The following is a 21,818-nucleotide window of genomic DNA, read 5'->3' as shown; positions in this document are numbered from 1 at the left end:
GGTAATCAAAATATGGCAAAAAAATGTGATGTTTCCTATGTAACCAGAACACTTGATGTCCTATTCTGGACAATGTCCAATGAATTCGAAATCTCTGATGAACAGTAACTGACACGTCACGCAATCAGAGTCTCCACTTGACCTGGACCTCGTCCGTCCACTTCACAAACCAACCAACATCGCTACTGTTTAATACAAGCATTAGCAGAACGGACGCACAAGAACCAGAATGAGTTCCTTTGGGAGGAAAAATAAAGAAAAGAAAGTCAAGCAAAACATAAATATCCAAACTATAAGCCCGATCTGGTAAAACCAGATTCTGCAAATTCAGGGTTTACACAATTTTAAGGGAAATTTAAAGTGATAATCAAGCCAGAATAGATAAAAATCCCTCTCCTTCATGGCAGCCAGAAGGGCTTGTTTGTGGGAAGGATAGAGTTACAGGTTGGGCAAAGAGGAGGAATTGCCGAGGGTGGAACCAAGCAGGTCATTGCACAAGCTGGCCCCTTCGAGTCCTTTATTATTCTCAGCCTGTGGACTGCTCCCTGAGTTGCTATTGGAAACAGATCCAAACGCTGTCTTATGCAAAACCCCCGTAGGAGATGAACCTATTGAAGAACTCTTATCCCACCCATCTGTCATGAGGTTAAGAGCAGATGAGTTCTTGGAGCAATCACTTGTATTGTTACTAAGATGAAGAACTTCACCAAGAGGACCTCCCATAGAACTTTCCCAAGCAATTGGAATCCAATTTGCCTGCCTATTGCTTGATTCGTTCAGACCAATTCCCACCCCCAAACCCATTTGAATTGGATCTAGCTCCCTTGATAGTCGAAGAGGTGACAATGTGACTTTTTCATTGGTGGGAGAGGAAGTGGATGACATGAAATTTGAGGAGGCCATGGGGATAGATATCGAAAGCTGGGTCCTATCTGATTGCATGTCAAGCTTGGGCCAGTCATCCATGAAATGCCGAAGGGATTGTTGTGACTCTGTGTCTCTGTAAGAGGGGTTTTGTGAAGAACCAAAGCTTTTATGAGAAGGGTTAAGTAGGGAATCAGAAGTGACAAGCCCAAACTCATTCCTTGACGATTCTTCGTACGGGATTTGCTCCTTTTGTATCATAAAAGGGTTTTCCTTGGGCTTCAAATCAAGGGTGGGAGGCAGCATTGGAAGAGCAGAACCGTCCTGCGCTCTTTCACTAGAATTCTCCTTGCCGTTCATAAACATTCTGCAATTAGAGTGTTTTCCAGAAAAAGACACCATTAGTAAACAGGACCTAGCTCATACTAATAAACAAGCACACTTCCTGCATTGCTGCATCCTCTCCAGTACAAAAGTTTGGCACTCACGAGACCATCTTAGGTTCTTTGAATGTGTGCTGCCCTAAACCAAAGTAACAGCTAACCACAAGAAGAATAAACAGATGCAAGGAGTAAAGGAGGGAAAGGGCGCTTCACTTTGCTAACCTGTCGATGTTGGTTGGAGCAGAAGTATGAGATGAAAGAGTCTGCAAATTCTTGGATTGATGATGGGCAAAGGAAAGGGTATTGGACGCGGAGTTGCCTGGCACCACCACTGAGGCAGAGGATGAAGCATTAGGGATGAGCTTTGAGGAATTATTGGTAGTGGTGGCGCCAGAGACGGCATGGCCTGATTGGCCTTCCACAGGCTTTCTTGAACGATGGCGGCCTCTGTTCATGTGGCGCTCACAATACTTCTGGTCCACAACGGCATCTCTGGAGCACCGCCATTTCTTCCCATCTGTTCTCCTACACCTTCCCGGTTCAGGATCAGTGTTGCTCGAGAATCCCAGATGGAAACCTCCCCATCCCACTGCATAAAAAACAAGTATTAGGCACCATACACTTCTGGGCCAATCAATCCTGGCTCTCTTGCTCTGTTTTTGTTGTATGTATGCCTATCAAGTAAATGGAAAGGCCTGAGCATTTTTGTATGTAATTTAAGAAGAGAAACTTACGTGTATTGGATCTCAGAAATCCGTTGGAAAAGTTACTGAAGCCAGCAGAATCGAGAGCTTTTCTGATAGGGATGAGGAGATCAGAAGGTACGGCCATATTTGCAGTTATATACTTGTAGATCAAGGCCTGGTGTTCCAGCTCCATCCACTGGGACGGAGTAAATGGCCCTCTGGTTGTTAAAACCCCGTGCATGCCTCCAGAACCGTAACCTGGTGATAATCCACAAGATAAAGCTCCAACGTTGCCAGAAATGGAAACGTATACAAAGCCAAATTTTGTAGCAATTTATAAGCGCCCTTATCTTTTTAACCACGGCGCTCAAATCATGAACAGTGTATTAAGATTTTTTGTAATAACTTTTTAAAATAAATAATATGGAGATAATAACATATCGCATTTTTAACTTAAAAATGATGTAATGCTTAAGAGAATATAATTTTGCTTTTCTTCGCCCTTTTACTTCGACCAAATTTCTATATATTTTTTCTGACAACAAACTGCATGGTTGTATAATTTAAAAGAATAAAATAGTTTGTAAGGAAAGGAGGGGTGGGGGAAAAAAGCGAAAGAGAGGAGGTATGACAGAGGACAGTAGTAATACATCTGATGTGCAATATATGAGGGGACTACAATGATAGGGGCATATCGAGCTTTAATTGAAGAAAATAACAGTCAACTGTGCGTGTGTGCGGGGAAGGTGACGGAAAGGAAAATAAAGATTACAGGGTAGGCGGGGGAAAAAAGAATACAGGGCCAATCAAAATTTGGAGCTTTTCTAGCTCCTCCTATAGCTCTATCCTGCCTCTGTATACTTTTCTTCTGATTTGGTACCCTCGACATCAAACTTTTTGTCAATCTTCTGACGGCTTATATTTTAACAGATAAGTCCATTAATTAAGGGATCCGAATCCAAAATCCATCCCCCTAAGACGAGAACGGTGATTTTAATCTTGACAAGACGAATTTTCTCGTTGTTTACTTTAATCCTGACAAGACTCAAAACACGGGCCTCTCTTCCATTTTCATGAAAAGACCGTCCAAGCTACTGTAGAATCGAACGTAAAGACCCATAACAACCCATACTGTGTCTCGCAAAACGCAGATATTCTTTTTTCCGGAGGGAAAAAAGAAAAACTGAAAAGGCAAAACAACTATAACCCCCATTCGTAGTCAAGATTTCCCGTTAGTCCACAAATCAGAAACGAATAGACATCGCTTTTGAATATTTGTTTCAAGAAAAAAGTGCATGACTACATTCCCTCCTTCCTCAGAATGTTAAAAAAAAAAAAAGCTGAAATAGGAAGCGGTACGAGGATGGAGTATATACCTGTATTCCTGGTGTAACCAGCTAGTTGGTGATAAGAAAAGGGCAATGCGGCATTCGGGGAGGCCTTGTCCGTTAACTGAGACTCGGATTTGGGAGAAGAGAAAGTGAGCATTTGAGAATCGGAAAGAGGTGAGGTATTAGATCTCAGCAAAGAGTTTCTCTGGTGAAGCAGCATCGGAAAGGATCCTGTGAGAAGGTAAGCATTCGGGAGAATTAGAACTCGTCGATTATCTTCAGTTGCGGCAGATCTCTGAGGATTTGGATCTCAGATCCGTACGATCGTGCTTCTGCTTGTGACTCAGGATTCAAAGCTGGATAAGTAAAGCCGGAAGTGTGCGAAGAAGGGTAGCCACCGAGCCATTTAAAGATCTGCGTGGCAGCAGCTAGGCGAGCATGAAGCTCAAGCTCGAGAGGAAGCGATTGTGGAGCATTTGTCCCGTTGGAGAAGACAGGCGCATCTTTGTGTGAATACCAGATTTTTCTAGCCCCTTAAAGCTCAGCTGAAACTGGAAACCGGGCTGGTTTTGTTTTTTCAAGACTTGATGTCTTTGGAAAGATAAAATAATTGGGGGAGGGGCGGGGGGAGAGAGAGCGGCAGCAAGAAAAGATATTTAATTTTTAATAGGAAAAACTGGAGAGAGAAATAACAGTATAATTTAGTAGTAATTCATAGTATCTTTTTGTTTTTGTTTTTGTTTTGGGCTATGGTCTACGCCACGGATAGCATGAGAGGGCTATTATGGAAACTTGAGCTGGCTGAGAAGGACATGGATGTCATTTTAGGAGGCTCGGGTCGCTCGCATTCCCCCCCTCCTTCTCTCTCTTACTGCGGGGGGAATTTTAATCTCCAATAGTTGACCACAGAAATTTACGAGAATATTGTGTTTTTACTTTTTATAGGATTTAGACGGGGATAGTGAAAGATTCGTCCAAATTAATTTTAAAAAAAAAAAAAAAGAAAGGAGATTACGATGCTGAAAGAGGAGAGTGAGGATGGTTTAAAGTTAACTTTTTAATATTGGCTTGCAAAGTCCGCTAGTGGTTTCAGTCTCAGCACAAGAGACTTATCGTCTCACTCTTCTTAAATTTAAAAGGCCGAACTGGTGATGGGCCGCATGAACAAATATGCACTGCCACGTGACTCTCTTGCCCCTTCTCAATCTTTTTCTTACTCTCTTCCCTGCTCCACCCTACCCATTTTGAAACAGTGAGCATCACGTTTAAGGATTCTCAAATAAATTATTCAGAGATGAAAATTAATACAAAATAAATTATTATTAAAATAAACTATAAATTATTTTTTTATTGCATGAGACTTATTATCAGTCTTTATTTATGAATAATTTTCTTAGAGGGTCTTTCAATGTGATTGTCCCTTTAATATATTCTTTACATTTATCTCCACTGTTTTTATTATTTTTTGCATAAAGTTAAATGTCATATAAATATTTTTTTATCTATAAAATAAAAGGATTAAGTTAAAAAACCAAATAACTTGTATCAACTTCTTCTTCTTCTTCTTTACAACAATAACAAAAAGTGCATGGTTCCTCGTTAGCTAATGGGGTTGTGAGCGAGGGTGGTTCTTGTCGCGGAGAAATGGGCTTGACTTGAGGGCAAAGGGATACTCTCCCACATTCCCACGCTTGTACAAAAAAGAAAGCAGTAGAGTTTACTGAATATCGGAGGACACTAAATTTCACTTTTCTTCATTTATTTCTTCAAATACAAGTTAGTGCGGAACTTTTGCATGGTGAGAAGCCACACTCGCTTTTTCGGTGTTTGGAAAACCAACGGCATAAAGACACTCTGGCCCTAGGATCTCCACATATCATTGTTAGTAGGTAAGACCATGACAGCATCAAGCCAAAATTAGACGGCCTAAGATGAGTCAACTGGTCAAACAAAAACCGTGATGGTGACGAAATCAGCGACATTCTTGACCCTCTCCTCCTCTCGAGCCGCGCCTTCGTTGGCTAGAAGCAAGTGAGAAAGCTAGTTTTGTTGGAAAACTAAATTAGTTTTGCTTATATAGTATTATATTTTATAATTTTCCCTCAAACTTAGCTTGCGCTAACAAATTTTTAACATTGTGATAAAATTTAGAAAATAGTATTCATGTGTTCATGGGTAAATAATAAATATCAAACCTATCAAAAATATTGAGTCTCAATTGATAATAAAAAAGTTTCAAACTCTCTTACCACAGCTTACTCAAATGTAAAAAAAATATAAAGCTTTGATAAAATAATTGTTTGATTTTTTTGAAATGTGAAAAAAACTACAAGTCTAAACTGAAAGATTAGCTAATAAATTAAAGAACTAAAAGGTGTAAAATGTGAGTTTTTGATTAAATGTTAACTAGTTTTTTTGTATCTTCTTTTTCTATTTATAGTGCCAGAATAGTGCAGTCTCTTCCTTAAGACCTAGCATGTTTTGCCAAAAAATCAGAGATCTCGCGAAACTCATGGCATGATCTTTATTCCATATTCTTCATTTTAATAATCAGCCCGTTTCACCGAAATACTTGGACGCGAGGTCCGTAAATTTTGGTATTACTTGACATTTTGTCTTTCATGCCAACGATCTAATGTTAGAAACTAACGGATTTCGGCATGTTTATTTATTATGGTCTTTATTAAACATTGAAGCCAGCTCCTTTTTGTTTATATTAGGCCTGATACTTCAATTGTTCAGCCCAACTAATACTATGATCTATTTGAGTAACATTTTATATTTCAGCCCAAACATCATGCCTTTAAAAAATAAATAATAAAGTTACACATATGTAAAGTTAACTTGTATTGAATTAAAAGTCAACTAGATACTTAAATTTGTTTAATATTTTTTACTATTAACTTTTACTTTTAAGTGTCAATATCACAGATCAAAACATAACTGAAAAAAGGAGTGCAGAGGGTATATTTTAAAATGACTTGTACTCCAGATCACAAAATTTTGCTGGAATGTGGCCAATGCTATCAATGAAGGATCGGGGGGAGTATTCATTAATCAAGAGGCTTGGGTATCATCAGAAAAGGATAAGGAAGTTAATGTGTGAAGTGTTTGAAGGGAAACGTCGCGTTGTTGTTCGCTTTCTTCTGGAATTTAAACTGCATATGTGCGCAATATCCTTTGCATTCATACCTCGGCGCGCGCGCAGAGAGACAGCAATCCTAGCGCGAAAATCCGGACACCACACACACACACACATGCCACCACCATGGAAACCTGGACAAGGTTAAAAATTAGGGGGGGGGGGTTCGTTTATTGCGGCCTACCGTGCACCTACGTTGCTTTAAAAGGGCAAATGTTTGAGAGTTGACCAGGGAGAGGCAAGGTGGTCCAGGAATGGGAGTAGCATTGATTCATATTAAAATCTATGGAAGATCGGGGACCATTAATAAGGAGGGGCCGTCGAAAATTGAGTGGAATCACAAGGTACCCGCGAAGCACAGACGAGTATTCTATCCCGGTTTAAATGGCGACTAGAGTAAAGAAAGATGCATGCATGCTCTCGTATTTTTTGAATCGTGGGCGTAGTAAAGTGCGGAAACAGAGCACGACATGGTTATAGAGGGGAATGTTGGGAGTCAGATTCTGACCCGTATGCCGCTTCTTCAGAGACCATCCTCGTGTGTCAGTTGATCTCCTCTATCGAGTCCTCCTCCTGCGTCGTCGCTTTTATATATATTTTAATTATTATAATTACTATCTTATTTTAAATGTTGATTTTATACCGGAGAGAAACAGGAGAATTTGGTATTATTTATTATATAGAGCAGAAAAATGAGGGAACATGATAGGCTCCATATTAGAGAAGCTGCACTGAAGGAAGGTGGGGCTTTCTGCTTTTGCCTGTCTCCCGGGGATGGGGTTTTACACCACACTGTCACGCCACTCGGCTACACCCCGCTGGGACGATGCCCTCGCATGAGGCATCCGTGCGATATAGTCAATCTCTCAAACATATTCGGATCCTGTACATGAAGCACTTTTTAGGAGCACAATTTGTCCACTTTATGAGGAATTGAAATCAACATACTATCTTTAAAAGGTAAAACACAAAGATATAGAAAAAATTATTATCATATAATTTGTTTACTTTTCACTTTTAATTTCAAGGTTATTTTTAATATTTCACTTATTTTATTGATTATACTTTTATTTTATTGATATTAATTAGATTGAGAAAAATAATTTATAAATAAAACTGAAAAAAATAGTTTTTTTTTTGGTTATCCATGTAAAGCTCCCTCCCTCCCTCCTGAATATGCCACCAAATCCTTACTTGAAATTCCATCTTCCTTTCGTTGGTCAAAAAAAAAAAAAATTCCTTCTTCCTTTCATGCATTTTTAGATCTCGTGAAAACATTTAACCACGAGAGACTTCCCGGGCATATAAAGACACGCGTTGATTGATTCCGTGCTCCATAATACATATACATACGGAAGTGGTTAATTAATACTAATGCCTATTCTGCTCCGTTATATAACAATCATGGGATACGATCGAATCGAGAGGAGGTTGAATTGGATAAATTTGGAACAGTGTTTCAAAGAAGGAAGGAAGAGAAAAGCGGGGCGATGCACCCATCCTTGTCAACATTTAATTCAATGAGGGAGACAACCCCGAGTATCATTCATCCAGCTAAGCCTCATTATTATTTATCATCATTTTCTCTTCTCCTTCTTCCTTTATTTTATTTATTATTATTACTATTTATCTCTCTCTCCCCCCCCCATCTTTTTTTTTTTATAACACCCCCCGCCAAAAAACAAACGCCGTCCAAAGCCCGTGGGGGTGTGACAATTCACGATACGATTGAAACGTCGTTGGGACGCGCTTTTCCATTGCTTCACTGGACAACCAAACTTTAATTGAGTTTTTTTTTTAATTTTTAATCGTGACGAAACGGGGCCGTAATGGAGAGGTTTTATGTTTGTTGAGAAAAATAGATTTATGTTTTTTTTTTCTTTTTTGTCTGGTCACAGAAATAGTTTTATGCTTTGACCGTGCTAAAATTGAGTACGAACAAAAAAGAAAAATTTAGAGCGCACACGAAAGAGGAGTGAATGAAGAGGTGCTAAAAGCAGCGAAGAAAAGAGAGAAGATAACAGAGAAGGGTATAAGGGCACAAGGCGATAATAGTTATGGTGTGACAACAGCGGAGAGCAGCTGTCCATCACCTCTATCTCCACTTGATAACTTAATTACGTCACGTTTCAATATGAAAACAAGTATAATTTAGAATTGCCGGTTAAATAATTCACATGCATTGAAAAAGAAGGGGAAAATAATGGAGAGGAGGGAGCAGGGCCGGAGAGCTGATTTTGTCCAGAAGAGAAGGTTGGGTCCCGCGTGATGTTGACGCGTCAAGAGCGGGTGTGGACATGATGTTCCAGGCGGGTCCCCCACCGATGGGTGCGGCTCACTGGCCCTTCTCCTCAATCTCTAACCTGAAAAATGAAAATACAAATACAAAAATGGAATTATGAAAAAAAAAAGAAATAAATAAAAGAGGAGATATTTTGGGGAGATAAGATTTTGGAAAGAATAATGGAGGGGAAGGAAAATAATGGAGGGGATGGAGGAGGGTTGAAGACTGAAGAGCGAGAGGGAGCGCCCGCTTCCCCTTTGCCGACAGCTTCAAACGTGGGGCCCATTTTCCTGTCTTACTCTCGTCACCCTTCGTACATCCTAACGCCCCCGACCTTTATAGCCCCCGGACCCCTTTCAAGAACTCCCCCTTTGAACTTTGATATATATATTTTTTTAATATAACATCACAGTAAAAACACTGTACAAATAAAATAAGATCAAATCATATAAAAAGATACAATAATTTTAAAACTTATTAAAACATCATCAAATAAAATAATATTAAAATATTTGTTAAAAATTTTATGAATTAAAAGATTAATATAGTATTTTTTTTTATGAATATGTTTCAGAGTGACCTCCCAATTTTATATAATGAAATTTTTAATATTTTTAATAATTTTTGAGATTCAATAATTTTAAATCAAGAGATCATTAATAAGAGATATAGTCCTCATGAATTCAATATAAACATTAATTTTCAGCATCTTTACATTTCAAACTTTGATATATTTCAACATGTCATCAACATGAAACAAAATACTTTTAACATTTAATTTATATGTGACCTATTTCTGTAACACCTACATCTATATATATGCTACGTACACACACGCACGCACCACATTTGCGCTCGCATTATATCATAGACCATTACACAGAGCATAAAATTTAGGGGAACATTGTATTCACAGGTTATAAATAATGCTTGATGCAGGGCATTTTTTTATCTTATTATACTTATATGAACAACAGCAAATTTGTAACGAATTTTTTTTTTAGAGTACGGGGAAATTCATTGACAGTCAGTCGACTGTATAGAGAGCAAAGTTCAGAGAAGTATACAAATAGAAGAAAACACTAAGTTACATCAGCAAATTAAGCACGGAAAAGGTTGTGATAGTATGGTCCAGAGTAACTCTAGCTTGTCTAACGATACTTTCAGGAGCGAAAGTTTCACCAGCAAAAATTTGATGACTCCTAGCTTCCCGTAGTTTCCAGCATGCTCACCAAGAGGTTGTAGGAAGTGCCAACATGGGAGCTATACAGTATATAAACTAATCGTACATCAATGCCTTTATCATAGAAATCAGCATCCATATCAAGAGGAAGTATATACATAAATACTTTTATCATAGAAATCAGCATGCATACCAAGAGGAACTGTCTTTTTCCAGACAGTGGCAGCTAAGTTGCAATTCTTGAAGATGTGGTCAATGGTTTCTGCTAGTGCATGATAAATTAAGCAAGCTCGATCAGAGTTATGTTCCTTCACCAATTTTGAACATAGTTGGGCCTGTTTGGATACTGTTCTATGATTAATTTTAGGTTTAAAATCATGCTTTTGAAAAATTTTTCTCAACCAGCCCATTTTTTCAAACTTCATGTAGTTTTTAAAACTCCATATGGGATAAACTAATTTGTTTCGTTTTAAAAAATTAATTCTAAACAATTTTAGCTTGTTGCTTTAAAAAGTACAATTATTCATTCAAAATTAATTATCAAAAAATTATTCAAACATCATCAACTTTATGATAACCAATTTTTAAAAATTTATCCCGACACATCATATTTAATAATTAATTTTTTTCATGATCAATTTTTCTCAATTGAAATCCAAACACACTTGTTAAACAAACTTAGATATTTGGGCTGGCATATCTCACTGCACGGTTCAAATGTTAGATCATTATTGTTTCGTCTAAATGTTTTTTTAAAAAGGTAGCTTCGTTTTTTTCTTTCACTACAATAAGGTTTATAGAAATGAGTTTTAATGATAATTATAATTTTATAAAATTTATTTCTTTCCCCGTCTTTCAAATCTCTCTGTTAAAAATATTTGAATTTTACATGCATGGAAAGAACCAGGTTAATATCATCTTAAGGAAAATTTATTTTTTCTGTGGTGATGTTTCTTAATATTTTATTTTCCACGGTACTTACCATCGGCTTATTATTCGCATGCTTACATGGGAGCAAAGTTTAATTTATAACTTGACAGATAATATCTTGATTATTTTGAAATGCATGTCATATATTGGTGTGGCAGTAGGAGTGTTCATGGAACGGGATCGGGACACCCCCATCACATATCTCATCCCGAAAAAAAGATGGAAACTGAATTTTAATTTCAGATCCCATCCTATCTCAAAAGTCATCCCGTCCCGTTAGGAATCGGGATGGGATCAGGACATCCTACCATCCCGATAAATAAAAAAACATTGAATAAATATCTAAATAATAACGTTCATTAAATTTTAAATCATATAATTTATTAAGTTTAAAATCAAAACAATGCAAGTACATAAATCACAATAATTTAAAATCAACTATTGAATTATATTAATCACAACTATACATTATAATAGCAAATACAAGTGATCTTTTTGCTATAAGAATAGCAACAACAAGCAAGTCAAGTATAATATTAAATCATTGTTCTTCTACTTCAGTGAAAATGTACTAAGTTAATTACTCTTTTAAAAATAAAGTAAGAAATATGTTATAAATAAAAGTTATTAAACATATAGATATAAGAATAAATTATATTAATATAATTAATATATTATAAAGAAAGATATTGCCATGTTTACTCTATATCATTAAAATTATCAATATAAAAAAACTTTAGTTTTAAATAAGAATTACAAGTATTAAAATTATAATTGATATAACTAATATAAGTATAAATTATATTAATATAATTAATATATATAAAATAAAAAATAATATGTATAATATTCGAGATGGGACGGAACATCTCAATGGTAATCCCGTGTCTCATCTGAACCCCTTTCTTATCTTGTCCCATAAAGTCCCGCACCAATTATTTTCAAGTTGGGACAAGACTTGTCTCGATATGATCAGAATGAAATCAGGCCAATCGGGATGGGTTCAAGTTGAACACCCCTACGTGGAAGAAGCATTGGGGGGCAAGGGATTTCGCTGATGGCGGTACTTTTTTTCATAAAAATTTTTTTTATGTGCAAAAGAATGGAAGATGGCAGAATTCATGTTTGTCCATGTTGCTGTTTTCACACGAGTTGGCCTTTGTATCCATTCGTCTTCTCTTCTCTTTTTTTCTTTTTATTAAATCCATCCATCATTTATAATCCCTCACCTGATTTTCAATTAAGGGGTTAAAGCATCACGAACCTTTAGGTATGCACATGCTAGGAATAATAGAGGATTGAATCTTTAAAAGAGCAAGCTACGATTACCAAATTTAATAGATTCTAAGATCCGTTATCAATTTTTTTTTTACAGTCAAGTAACTTATAAGAATGGTAACGAATGCATTGAAATTGAGCAGGAAGCTCGATAGCATTACTTTAAAAAATGGTATAATAGGGTGCTTAGTAAATATAAGAAACAGATGAGTTTACAAAACTGGCCTAAGGGGTCAAGTTTGCATAAGAAAGATAAGTCAAGTTGGGCAAAGTAAAAGATGGCACAAGGTCAAGTAGCTATTTGCATGAGGCAGGTTCATTGTAAATTTGGCAAAGTGTTATTGTGTTTGAGCCACGTACTCATTGCCTATTCATAGTAAATAGGAACAGCACGCTTGTTTTCAAATTTAGATTCGATGGCCATTAAGAGTAAGTAACTATTCATGCCTTCAAATTCTTGACGGGTACTTCACCATGTGGTGTGATAGGCATGAGTATGTTAAGAATCTTAGAGACTAGGCGAAGTGGGTGTAACTCTTCAATCATTTTCTCAAAACACATTGTCCTATTTACTCATGTAAGGCTAGACCACTAATTAGGCTAATACTCCTTTGTTGGCTTGGGCTTTAGGGAATCATTGTAATTGGGCTTAGTGCTTTGACTTTAGTTCAAACAATAATATTTACCTTCTTTAGTTTTTGTTTGAAGCTAAACGTTACTCCTATATATTCTTGTATGCCATACATTAATAAAATTGAAATTCAAGGGACAAAATTCACAAACTTATGGTCATTACAAATAGTGCATGACTTCTTACAAACCACGCATCCAACACGTGTGTCTAATATGAAGGTTAGGGTATTCACTAGATGGGATTGGGACACTCTTGTCCCATGTCTCGCAGTGAAAAATTATTGAGACTAAATTTTTGTCTCGTGTCACGTCTTGCCATCCTAATAAAGAGGACAATGTGGGAAAAAAGGCATAGAAAATAACATTCATTAATTAAAATATTAAATCGCATAACTTATTAAGTTTTAAAACAAAACAATACAAATACATAAATCACAATAATTACTGAATTATATCAATCACAGCTACAAATGTACAACTTAAAATCAAATATACGCGAGACATAACACGGTGATGGCAATTATAAGTGATCTTTGGACTATAAGAATAATAATAACAGACAAACCTGGCACAACATTAAATCATCGTTATTTTTCTTTAGTTGAAATATGTTAAGCTAGTAACTATTCTTAAAACAAAGCAAGAAATACAATACAAATAAAAGTTATTTAAATAGATAAATATAAAAATAAATTATATTAATTTAATTAATATATTGTAAAGAAAGACATTAACATGCACGGCTTACTCTATATCATTAAAATTATTAATATAAAAAAATTATTTTTAAATAAGAATTATAATTAGTTTAAGTATAAATTATATTAATGTAATTAATATATTTAATGCATATTTTTTAAAAAAATAATATATATATCTATATAATATTCAGGACCAGACCGGACGAGAGTAATTCCATATCTTGTCTCATCTTGAGTTTCTTTTTTATCCTGTTTTTTCAAAATCTTATTTTAATTATTTTTGAATTAATATAAGACCCGTTCTAATATAATAAAAATAAAATTAAATCAATTAAAATGGATACAAATTGAATGCCGCTCTCGGCGGCTGATACTCGCCAACATAAATTAATATATTGGCCAGGTTGTCAGTTGGACGTTGGAACAAATTATCCTTCTTGTGCCCTCTCTTCTGATTACTACCTTGAAAATCTAACATTTTCAGTATTAATTAACTGAACACATAAAATAGTCCTCTTTTATTTATTTTTTAACGGACTTTCACTCTTATCTCCTTCATATCTTTCTAGAAAAAAACATTTTTATTATATTTTGTAAATTCAGGCCCCCTACTTTTCTCTTTCCATATCATTGTTCCTCCTGATAAAATGTTACGCGCTTTTATCCAGCTATCCTGTCCATATAGTGACGTAAAACTATAGAATTAACTTATGTGACAATATGATGGTACGCACTAGTGATATTACCTAGCCAAGTCATCGTAACAAATTTAATTTTCTCAAATAAGTCACCTCTGTGTAGCAAGCCAGATCTACTACTCATCATGGTCAATATGACACTTCCTATGGCAAAATGCTGCCAGATACAATCAATTAAAGTTGACATGAATGATAAAAGTTTTCATCATACTGAAGCAAAACATAAGGGTTCAAATACGGTATGAATGAATTTGAACTTTTAAAAACACTCAAACAGCCATGCCCTGTCCTAACCTATTCAACCCTACTCGAGCTTGTCGAATACCTGAATTGCTAACTTTTTTTACTTTTTAAAAATCAATTTGTACTTTAAAATTAATAATTTTTATATTATTAAAAATATAAAATATATTTCTGGGATGTCTGAAAAATGTAGAAGACTCAATTTTTAAAAAAGAAATTGCAGGTTTTGAAGTTTAACGATTAAAATTAAAATATATTTTAAATATTTTTCAGATATTTTATAGATATTTTAAGTTGTGAGTTTCTTAACTCTAGGCTAGCTTTTTTAAAATTTATTTAATTATTTTACTTGTTAAAAAGTCAAATTCAGCACTTATTTAACCTATCAGCATAAATTTAACAGCGTTAGTAAATACGTCAATAACTTTGACATCATTTATGTTTGGTCAACGTCACTATCAAATTGCAGTAACTAGCATTATAGACAAAGATAAGTATAAAAACTCACAACACTGAAAAATAAGTGTAGGAATTATAACGAAATTTGAGTAAATTATTCAAAACAAAAGTAGTATTTTCCTAATTTAAATGCAAAATTAGTTGACAGGTGATGTTTAACTACAAAATAAATTAAAATTTCAAATAGTACATGATCATGGCATATGATAAAAAACGAAATTAATACGTAGCAATTTATTTCATATTTGACGATGCAGTGTTGATTAAGAATTAAATTATTTATCAACATCTATTGTATTTTTCGAATAATATATTCGAAATAAAAAAATACCATTGTTGCATAATTTTTTATAATAGTTGTCAATTCTTTTGTCAAACTTCGGCGTACTCCTCAGCAATGATCATGGCAGCGAGATGATGGCTAGAAGATTAATTGAAAAATAAAACACACACACAAAAGTTCTTTAAGTGTTTTTTTTTTTTTAATAAGTGCATGAAATCCCATTCACAACTCTCAAGGAAAGTATAACAAGAAACAAACACCTAAGAGGCAAGTAAAAAGCAAACCAAGCTAAACCTACAGACCACCCAATAAACTATCCAATTAGTGATAAATCAAAAAAAGTTAAATTACTAGACATGTAATGACCCGAATTAATAAGAAAGTCAGCCATTCTGTTGTCCTCCTTATTTAAAAAATTAAAGTTTACAGACCAATTTCTACATAAAAGACTTCTAGTAGGGGTAATGATATTTTAAAAAGGACGATAACTATAGCTGTCTCTTGTGACCATAGATATTGCATTCACATAGTCACAAAAGTTCTTCATGGATCTGAAACCTTTTTGCCAGTATAGTTTCATTCTTTATAAATGTCGAACATTTCAAAAATAGTAACTGAAACATGCTCAAATCTTTGATTAAAGCCTGATACCAAAGATCATTGGTATCTTTGATAACACCACCACATGCAGTATGTCCATCTGTAAGTATAGACCTATTTACTTCAAGCTAACCGCCTCCTGGAGCCTTTCTTGGATGCAAGACGACACTGGCTTAGAGTTATAAGCCTGTAGTTTACCCATTAACTTATAATCTGTTGCCACCTTAGAGATGAAATCATGAGGCTCCTTAAGGAATTCCTTCTCACATTCATTAAAAAGAACAAAACATCTACATCGCTGTATATTCCGGCAATTGTAGGCAAATAGTACATCCCATGGAACAATCTTTGTTTTAGAGTCTCCTACCTACTCCGACATGTTCCAGCTAATCCATTTCTTGCAAGGCAGATTGAAAAACTTTTCCTCCAAGTCTTTGCACACATATTGTCTCCACCATCGCTTAGCATGCCAGCAATCACGGAGCAGGTGCATTGTATCTTCCACCTCTTGACATCCAAACGGACACAGTATGTTTATATTGTAATCCTCTTCTCATCCGAAGGTCTATTAAGCAGACCTTGTCGTGTGCCATTTGCCAGAAGATCATTTTAACCTTCTCGGTATCTTTCATTGCCAGATATTCCACCAAAAGGCTCTTTTGTCTCCCCTTCACTTACAATGAGGGAAAGATAACCAGATTTTTGAAAATGTTACCAAAGTCTGGGAATCTTTTTAATAGAGACTAAGGAAATATATTATTTCTGGAAATCAGACTTCCTCTTAGCTTGATAGATGGCTTCCCAACAAACAAATCCTCTTTAATTTGGTGCAATTAGGTAGGAAGTTCATTGATTTAAATGAAATGGCGTGAGATTATATCCTTCCATTAGGAGGGTGGAATGTCTTCAAGATGGTACCATGGCTATCGAGAGAGGTGGTGGATCTCATTACTAGCATTAGAGCCCCGAGCGGTGAAAGAGGAGAGGATAAACACATTTAATTGTATTCTATAGATGGAAACTTTTTTGTAAAAGCTCTTTATGTTTAGAAATATAATGTATCTCTAGTAAATTATCGAGTTTTAATTCATCTAAATTTTTATATTTTAAAAAACATAAGATTACGCGTGGTGAGGCATTTGGGTGAATCTCTTCACCTCCTTCAACATCCGGCATCCCCACACATCCCCTGGGCAGTCCATCTGTTAATCCAATAGGCTTGTAGAGCGACTTCTCTAGAAAATGCAACAACGTTGATGTTTCTCAAAAATATCTCCAGTGGTGATATTATTGAACAAAAAAAATGGGCTGAATCTCGCTCTTAAATATACTATTGGATTTCTAGTAATTGAATGGATTTGAATTTAATGATTTGTACTCAATATTTATACTATTTATACCATTAAAATTTAAATTAATAGTTATAAATTTATATTTCATTTAATATTAATGAATAAAATAAATTTATTTAAATCATTTATCTAAATTTTAATGACTAGATAACATGAATATTCAATGTATGTATTAAATATCATCACCACATTCATATCCCGATTGTAGTCGGGGAGGGAAACATTGGTTTCCAATCATTTATGAGTGCTGGCAACCTAATCTTATTACTTATTTCATAAAGCCTCGACCATCGTTTGGTTGTTCACCGGAACTTTAAAGAGCCAAATTACTTTGTAGAATGTTTTTTTTTTTGTTAATTTTTTAAAGTTATAATTGTATCAGCGAATTCTTAAAAAACAAAAACGATTACATTCGTTCAATAATACGATGCTCTTATTTACGCAGTAAATCCACTTAGAAAAAGAAGAGCAACCTTGCATAACAAGTTAATGTAATGTTTCAACGGGTAGATTTGGATTTCAAATTCATATACTTGAAATTTTTTATGTAGATAGTTTAAATAATTTCAAATTTTAAGATTAAAATCTTTTGTTCAGATTGTGCAAGAAATTTTAAAATTCAAATGACCATAGTCAAATTCTATTTTTATTTTTTTCACTTATAAAAAATTAGCGATTTACCTAAAAAATTAAAATTTTTAGTAGTGTTTATAGTTTAAGAAACCAATAAAAGAAAATTAAATCACTGATTTTATCTAAAAGATAAAATTACCAATTTATTTTTATTAAATGCATCATTTTTAGAAATATTTTCTCTTTTAATGCATATGCAATATATTACTTTAGTTATAGAAAATTGTAAATGGTGAAATTGAAAAAAAAGTTTTTAATAATAATCATTGCAATATTGCATGCAAAATGTCTTACAAAAGGAGTATCGATTCCTTTGAAAATATAACAAGCAGGGTATGAACTTGGAGTCCAAAAGGAATGCGTTTTTCAAGTATTTTTATTTTAAAGTTGAGATAAGAACAATAAAGCATAGAAAATTAATAGGAGGATAGGAGTAGGAGGGAGAGCCGGCGACTGACATCACGTGACACCGGTGGTTATTCAGGTATCTTGGAGTGTTAGGGTAGCTGGTAGCAGACAAGTGGCCCCTACTTATTTTGTGAATCTGTTTTCAGTTTTCACGCTCAAAAAGAATTCTTGAGAAGCCCGAGCAAGCCAAGCACCAATGCTCACATGACTTTCTCACCAAGAGCCATTACCCCGCCGTTGCACATTTTTGGTCTCTCTCTGCTGCTGCACAAAGCATGTATGTTACGAGCTGAACCTGTACATACAATGAGTAGTGAATGCTTTTTTAGTGGATCTGACCCATCAGCCATTCACAGTAACAACCTGACTTTCAACTTTCAACACTAGGCTTATATGCGAGGGAGCTCGTTCAAGAATCTATGCCAGTGGGCAGTGATTGTTGATTTAGTCAAAATGAAGAAAGGAAATAAAAAGGCTAGGATCTTAGAGCAGCCACGATACGCGCTTATATATGCTGTGTGTGTCTGGGGTTGTCCCCATTAGAAAGCAAGAACCTAGTCACCCCCCCTCACGCTGCACCTACCTTACCCTCTGTCCTGCTACTTCCAATCTCCCCATCCTTTCTCTTTCATTCCCACTACTATCGTCGCATCATGCTTAATAAAATAGAACAACAAAACGGAGCATTAATTGGGTAAGAGATGAAATTAAAGGGGAGGATGCCGTGCAAGCGTGATGACAAGAAGGACAGCAGATAGAATGAGTATGAGCAGTGATATCAGCACCGTGTCAGTTCCTCTTTATCCGAATCACGCACATACTCTACCTGCCATTGTTATCTCTCCCTACATACAAGACAAACAAATAAAAGCTCGTGATCTTCTTTGAACCCACCGAACCTCATGCGTTTTATTCTGCTTGCTTGTTGCTGCCAATTTCAGTTTCTCCACCGAAAGTGCTCCAGTCTCCCCCCCCCCTTTTTTCTTAATCTCATTTTGACCGAAAGTTTTTTCTTCTATTAACCTTTTGTAGTCTGCGTAGGAGTATTATAAAAATTCACCAATAGGCACTCACGTGCATGTGCTTCTCACACGTCCCACACTATCCCTCCCGTCGCCAGCCTCAGCTTGCATTTCAATCCCCATTTTTTAATTTCCTGCACGCTCCCCCGTAGTTGAATCACCAATCACCGTCAATCTTGTCATCTATTATCTGCAAATATTTTTATTACCCTTTTCTACAATTTAACGAATAAATACAATTATTACATATATGTATTATGTATATATATAAACACCCTGTTCTCTTGGGTGGTGGGCGGCAATTTGAACTTAATTAGATCGAAGCTATCAAGTTGAAAGTCGATCTGAGTCCAGGGCCCGTAAATCCAAAGTGGCGCGTGGCATGCATAGTTGGGTATTGTTATTTGTTAATTATGTGTGGAACTATAAAAAGTTGGATTTTGAGCCATGCTCAAGGCATCCGTTAACATTAAATTAACTTTGTCATCGGGACGACCAAAGCCTCAGGAAAAGAAAATAAACGCGTCCGTGGAAATTAGAGCTCTGAGTATTATATACGTGTGATGTTCTTGCGAGAACGAGATGACGAGATAACTTATTTAAATCGTATTATTGGCAATATCCATACGGGTTTATTTCTCAAACTCCCAAAACGTAGCGGATTAGTCCTTCGTGACATCATCATTTTCAATGTTGTAAATCGCACTTATCGCTAATATCCTCCATCTAAATACAGCCAGTCGCCTAGGCTCAATGCTCAAAGAGTTTTTTTTTTTTTTTTGGGTTAAAAAAAGAAAGTCCATCGTACTTGCAGAAATCGACTGTTATTCAGTTTTCTTAAGGGAGGGTTATTAGCATACGATTCAAAGGGAATAAAGATGGATTACAGGTCTGAGTCAGACGTTTCTAATAACAACAACATGGACTATACAAACTCCTGCGTCACATGCAGAGAATTAAATGAAAATAAGGAATGTATAAAATATTGAGTAAATAACTGATGGGAGGGTGATTCTTATGTGCATGTTCCCGTATCCTATAAAAATTGATATATTTTGGGAGGGTGCGATTATCGAATATTCGCACGGCATTGGACCACCCATTATTTTAATGACAAGACGCCTCCCAGCATGTGAGGAAATCTTGGGATTGAGCCCTGCTTTTTTTTTTTTTTTTACTTTGCACCTATAATTTTCCATGCTTCTCTTTACCCACTTGATTTCTTTGCAGGTGATCTTATTTTTCCAACCCGCAGATAATTTATTTTTGGAAAAAAAAATATATTCAAGCCTCACTTAAGATATACAGGTTTCAAGTCTTAAAGGCTGTTCTCGAACAGTGTTGTGAAAAATAATCACCACTTTTTAGAAATAAAAATAAAATAAATGTAGGGCATAGACAGGTGCCATTTTTCAGAAGCTTGACTGCTGCCGTACTCATGAGAAAGGAATATAATTGAACAATGGATTCCTACCACCCAAGGGTGGTCGCGCGCTTGAAGTTTCACAATTTTTCCTCAACAAATACCTAAAATCTATTGGCATTAGTAGGTAAAAATACAGTCTGAGTCGTGCCCGAGGATACTGTCCTTAAGAGCTATTCCGCTACACTGGATTGATTAGCGGCAGCTCCTCAAAATTAAACAAACTCTTCCTACTGAAAGTAGGGACACAGAACAATAGAAATTCATAAAATAACCTCAGTTATATGTACAACAAAACGATGTGATAAAAGAGGAGAGAAAGGCTAAGAGCACAAAAGCTCCCATAGAACATGTGGCAAGCACTGCCTTTTATAGGCAAATTTCATAATTCTGGACCATAAAGTCACCTTAATCACAATTAAAAACGATTTCAAATAATAATGATGTTTAAATTATATGTTACAAAATAATAAATAGACTTAAATAATAATTACTATTATTAATTTATAATAATTTCTTTTAAAATACTCAAAAATATTTTGTGATATAGACTTTCACAAGTTATGTAATTGTGATATAGACTTTGATAAATTATGTTTTGGCTATATGTATGATGTAAATTAAGGCTTTATGTCCTTAAGTATTTTCTATGGCTCAATGTATATGATACAACAATTAATTATAAATATTTTTTTTTGCTAAATTTACAAGAAATTAGACAACTTATTTGTGAACTATTTTAATTAATATTAGTGAATTTCTAAGCCACATTATTGAAATTTTAAATTATGTTAGTAAATTCTCAAGTCACGTTTGTGAATCTTGATTTAGACAAGTCATTTTTTGTTAAACAATCACATTCCAAGTAAGATTTTATGTTTTCATAAGATACAATACCAATATTCTCATGCTACGTTAGTGAATTCCAAATGAAGATGATCATGCATTGACAAGCACGAAACTTGACAAATCATTGGTGAAATATCTTGACTGACATTAGTAAATTCTCAAGTCACTCTAGTATGTTCATAAGTAATATTGAAACTTTTTAAAGCTTAGTTTTTGAAATTGTGAGAAACAATTTATTCCCAAGTAAAGTTTTATATTTTTATAAGATACAATAACAATATTCCCATACCACGTTAGTATATTCATAAGTGACTTTGTAACATTCCAAAAGTTTTTCTAGTATTGGGAAAAAATCTATTTTCAAGTGGGCTTCATGTTTTCTCAAGTTACGATAATAATTTCCCATTCTACGTTAGTGATTTTAGTAGCCTTA

The 21,818-nt window shown here is 35.1% G+C and overlaps 1 protein-coding gene across 1 annotated transcript; it reads right to left on the bottom strand.

The window, feature by feature from the left end:
- Nucleotides 1-266: 266 nt before the first annotated feature.
- Nucleotides 267-3,830, bottom strand: LOC129304243 (growth-regulating factor 6-like). Its single transcript, XM_054943942.1, has 4 exons — nucleotides 3,310-3,830; nucleotides 1,982-2,191; nucleotides 1,470-1,836; nucleotides 267-1,231 (listed from the first exon to the last, which is right to left on the bottom strand). The coding sequence occupies exons 1-4, from the start codon at nucleotides 3,482-3,484 to the stop codon at nucleotides 439-441; spliced, it is 1,545 nt and encodes a 514-aa protein (XP_054799917.1). The 5' UTR covers nucleotides 3,485-3,830; the 3' UTR covers nucleotides 267-438.
- Nucleotides 3,831-21,818: the final 17,988 nt, after the last annotated feature.

Source organism: Prosopis cineraria, unplaced genomic scaffold, assembly GCF_029017545.1.
Source record: "Prosopis cineraria cultivar Desert tree isolate PC_DT_omini unplaced genomic scaffold, ASM2901754v1 PC2, whole genome shotgun sequence".
Lineage (NCBI taxonomy): Eukaryota > Viridiplantae > Streptophyta > Magnoliopsida > Fabales > Fabaceae > Prosopis > Prosopis cineraria.
The sequence above is the reverse complement of the archived record's forward strand: the minus strand, read 5'-3'. Positions and strand labels throughout refer to the sequence as shown.

Excerpts from the sequence above, each read along its gene's own strand:
- LOC129304243 (XM_054943942.1), bottom strand. The coding sequence starts at position 3,484 with ATGCTGCTTCACCAGAGAAACTCTTTGCTGAGATCTAATACCTCACCT. Across the intron at positions 1,837-1,981 it reads ATTTCTGAGATCCAATACAC|TGGGATGGGGAGGTTTCCAT; the intron begins GTAAGTTTCTCT and ends TTTTTTATGCAG. Across the intron at positions 1,232-1,469 it reads GCTCCAACCAACATCGACAG|AATGTTTATGAACGGCAAGG; the intron begins GTTAGCAAAGTG and ends CTCTAATTGCAG.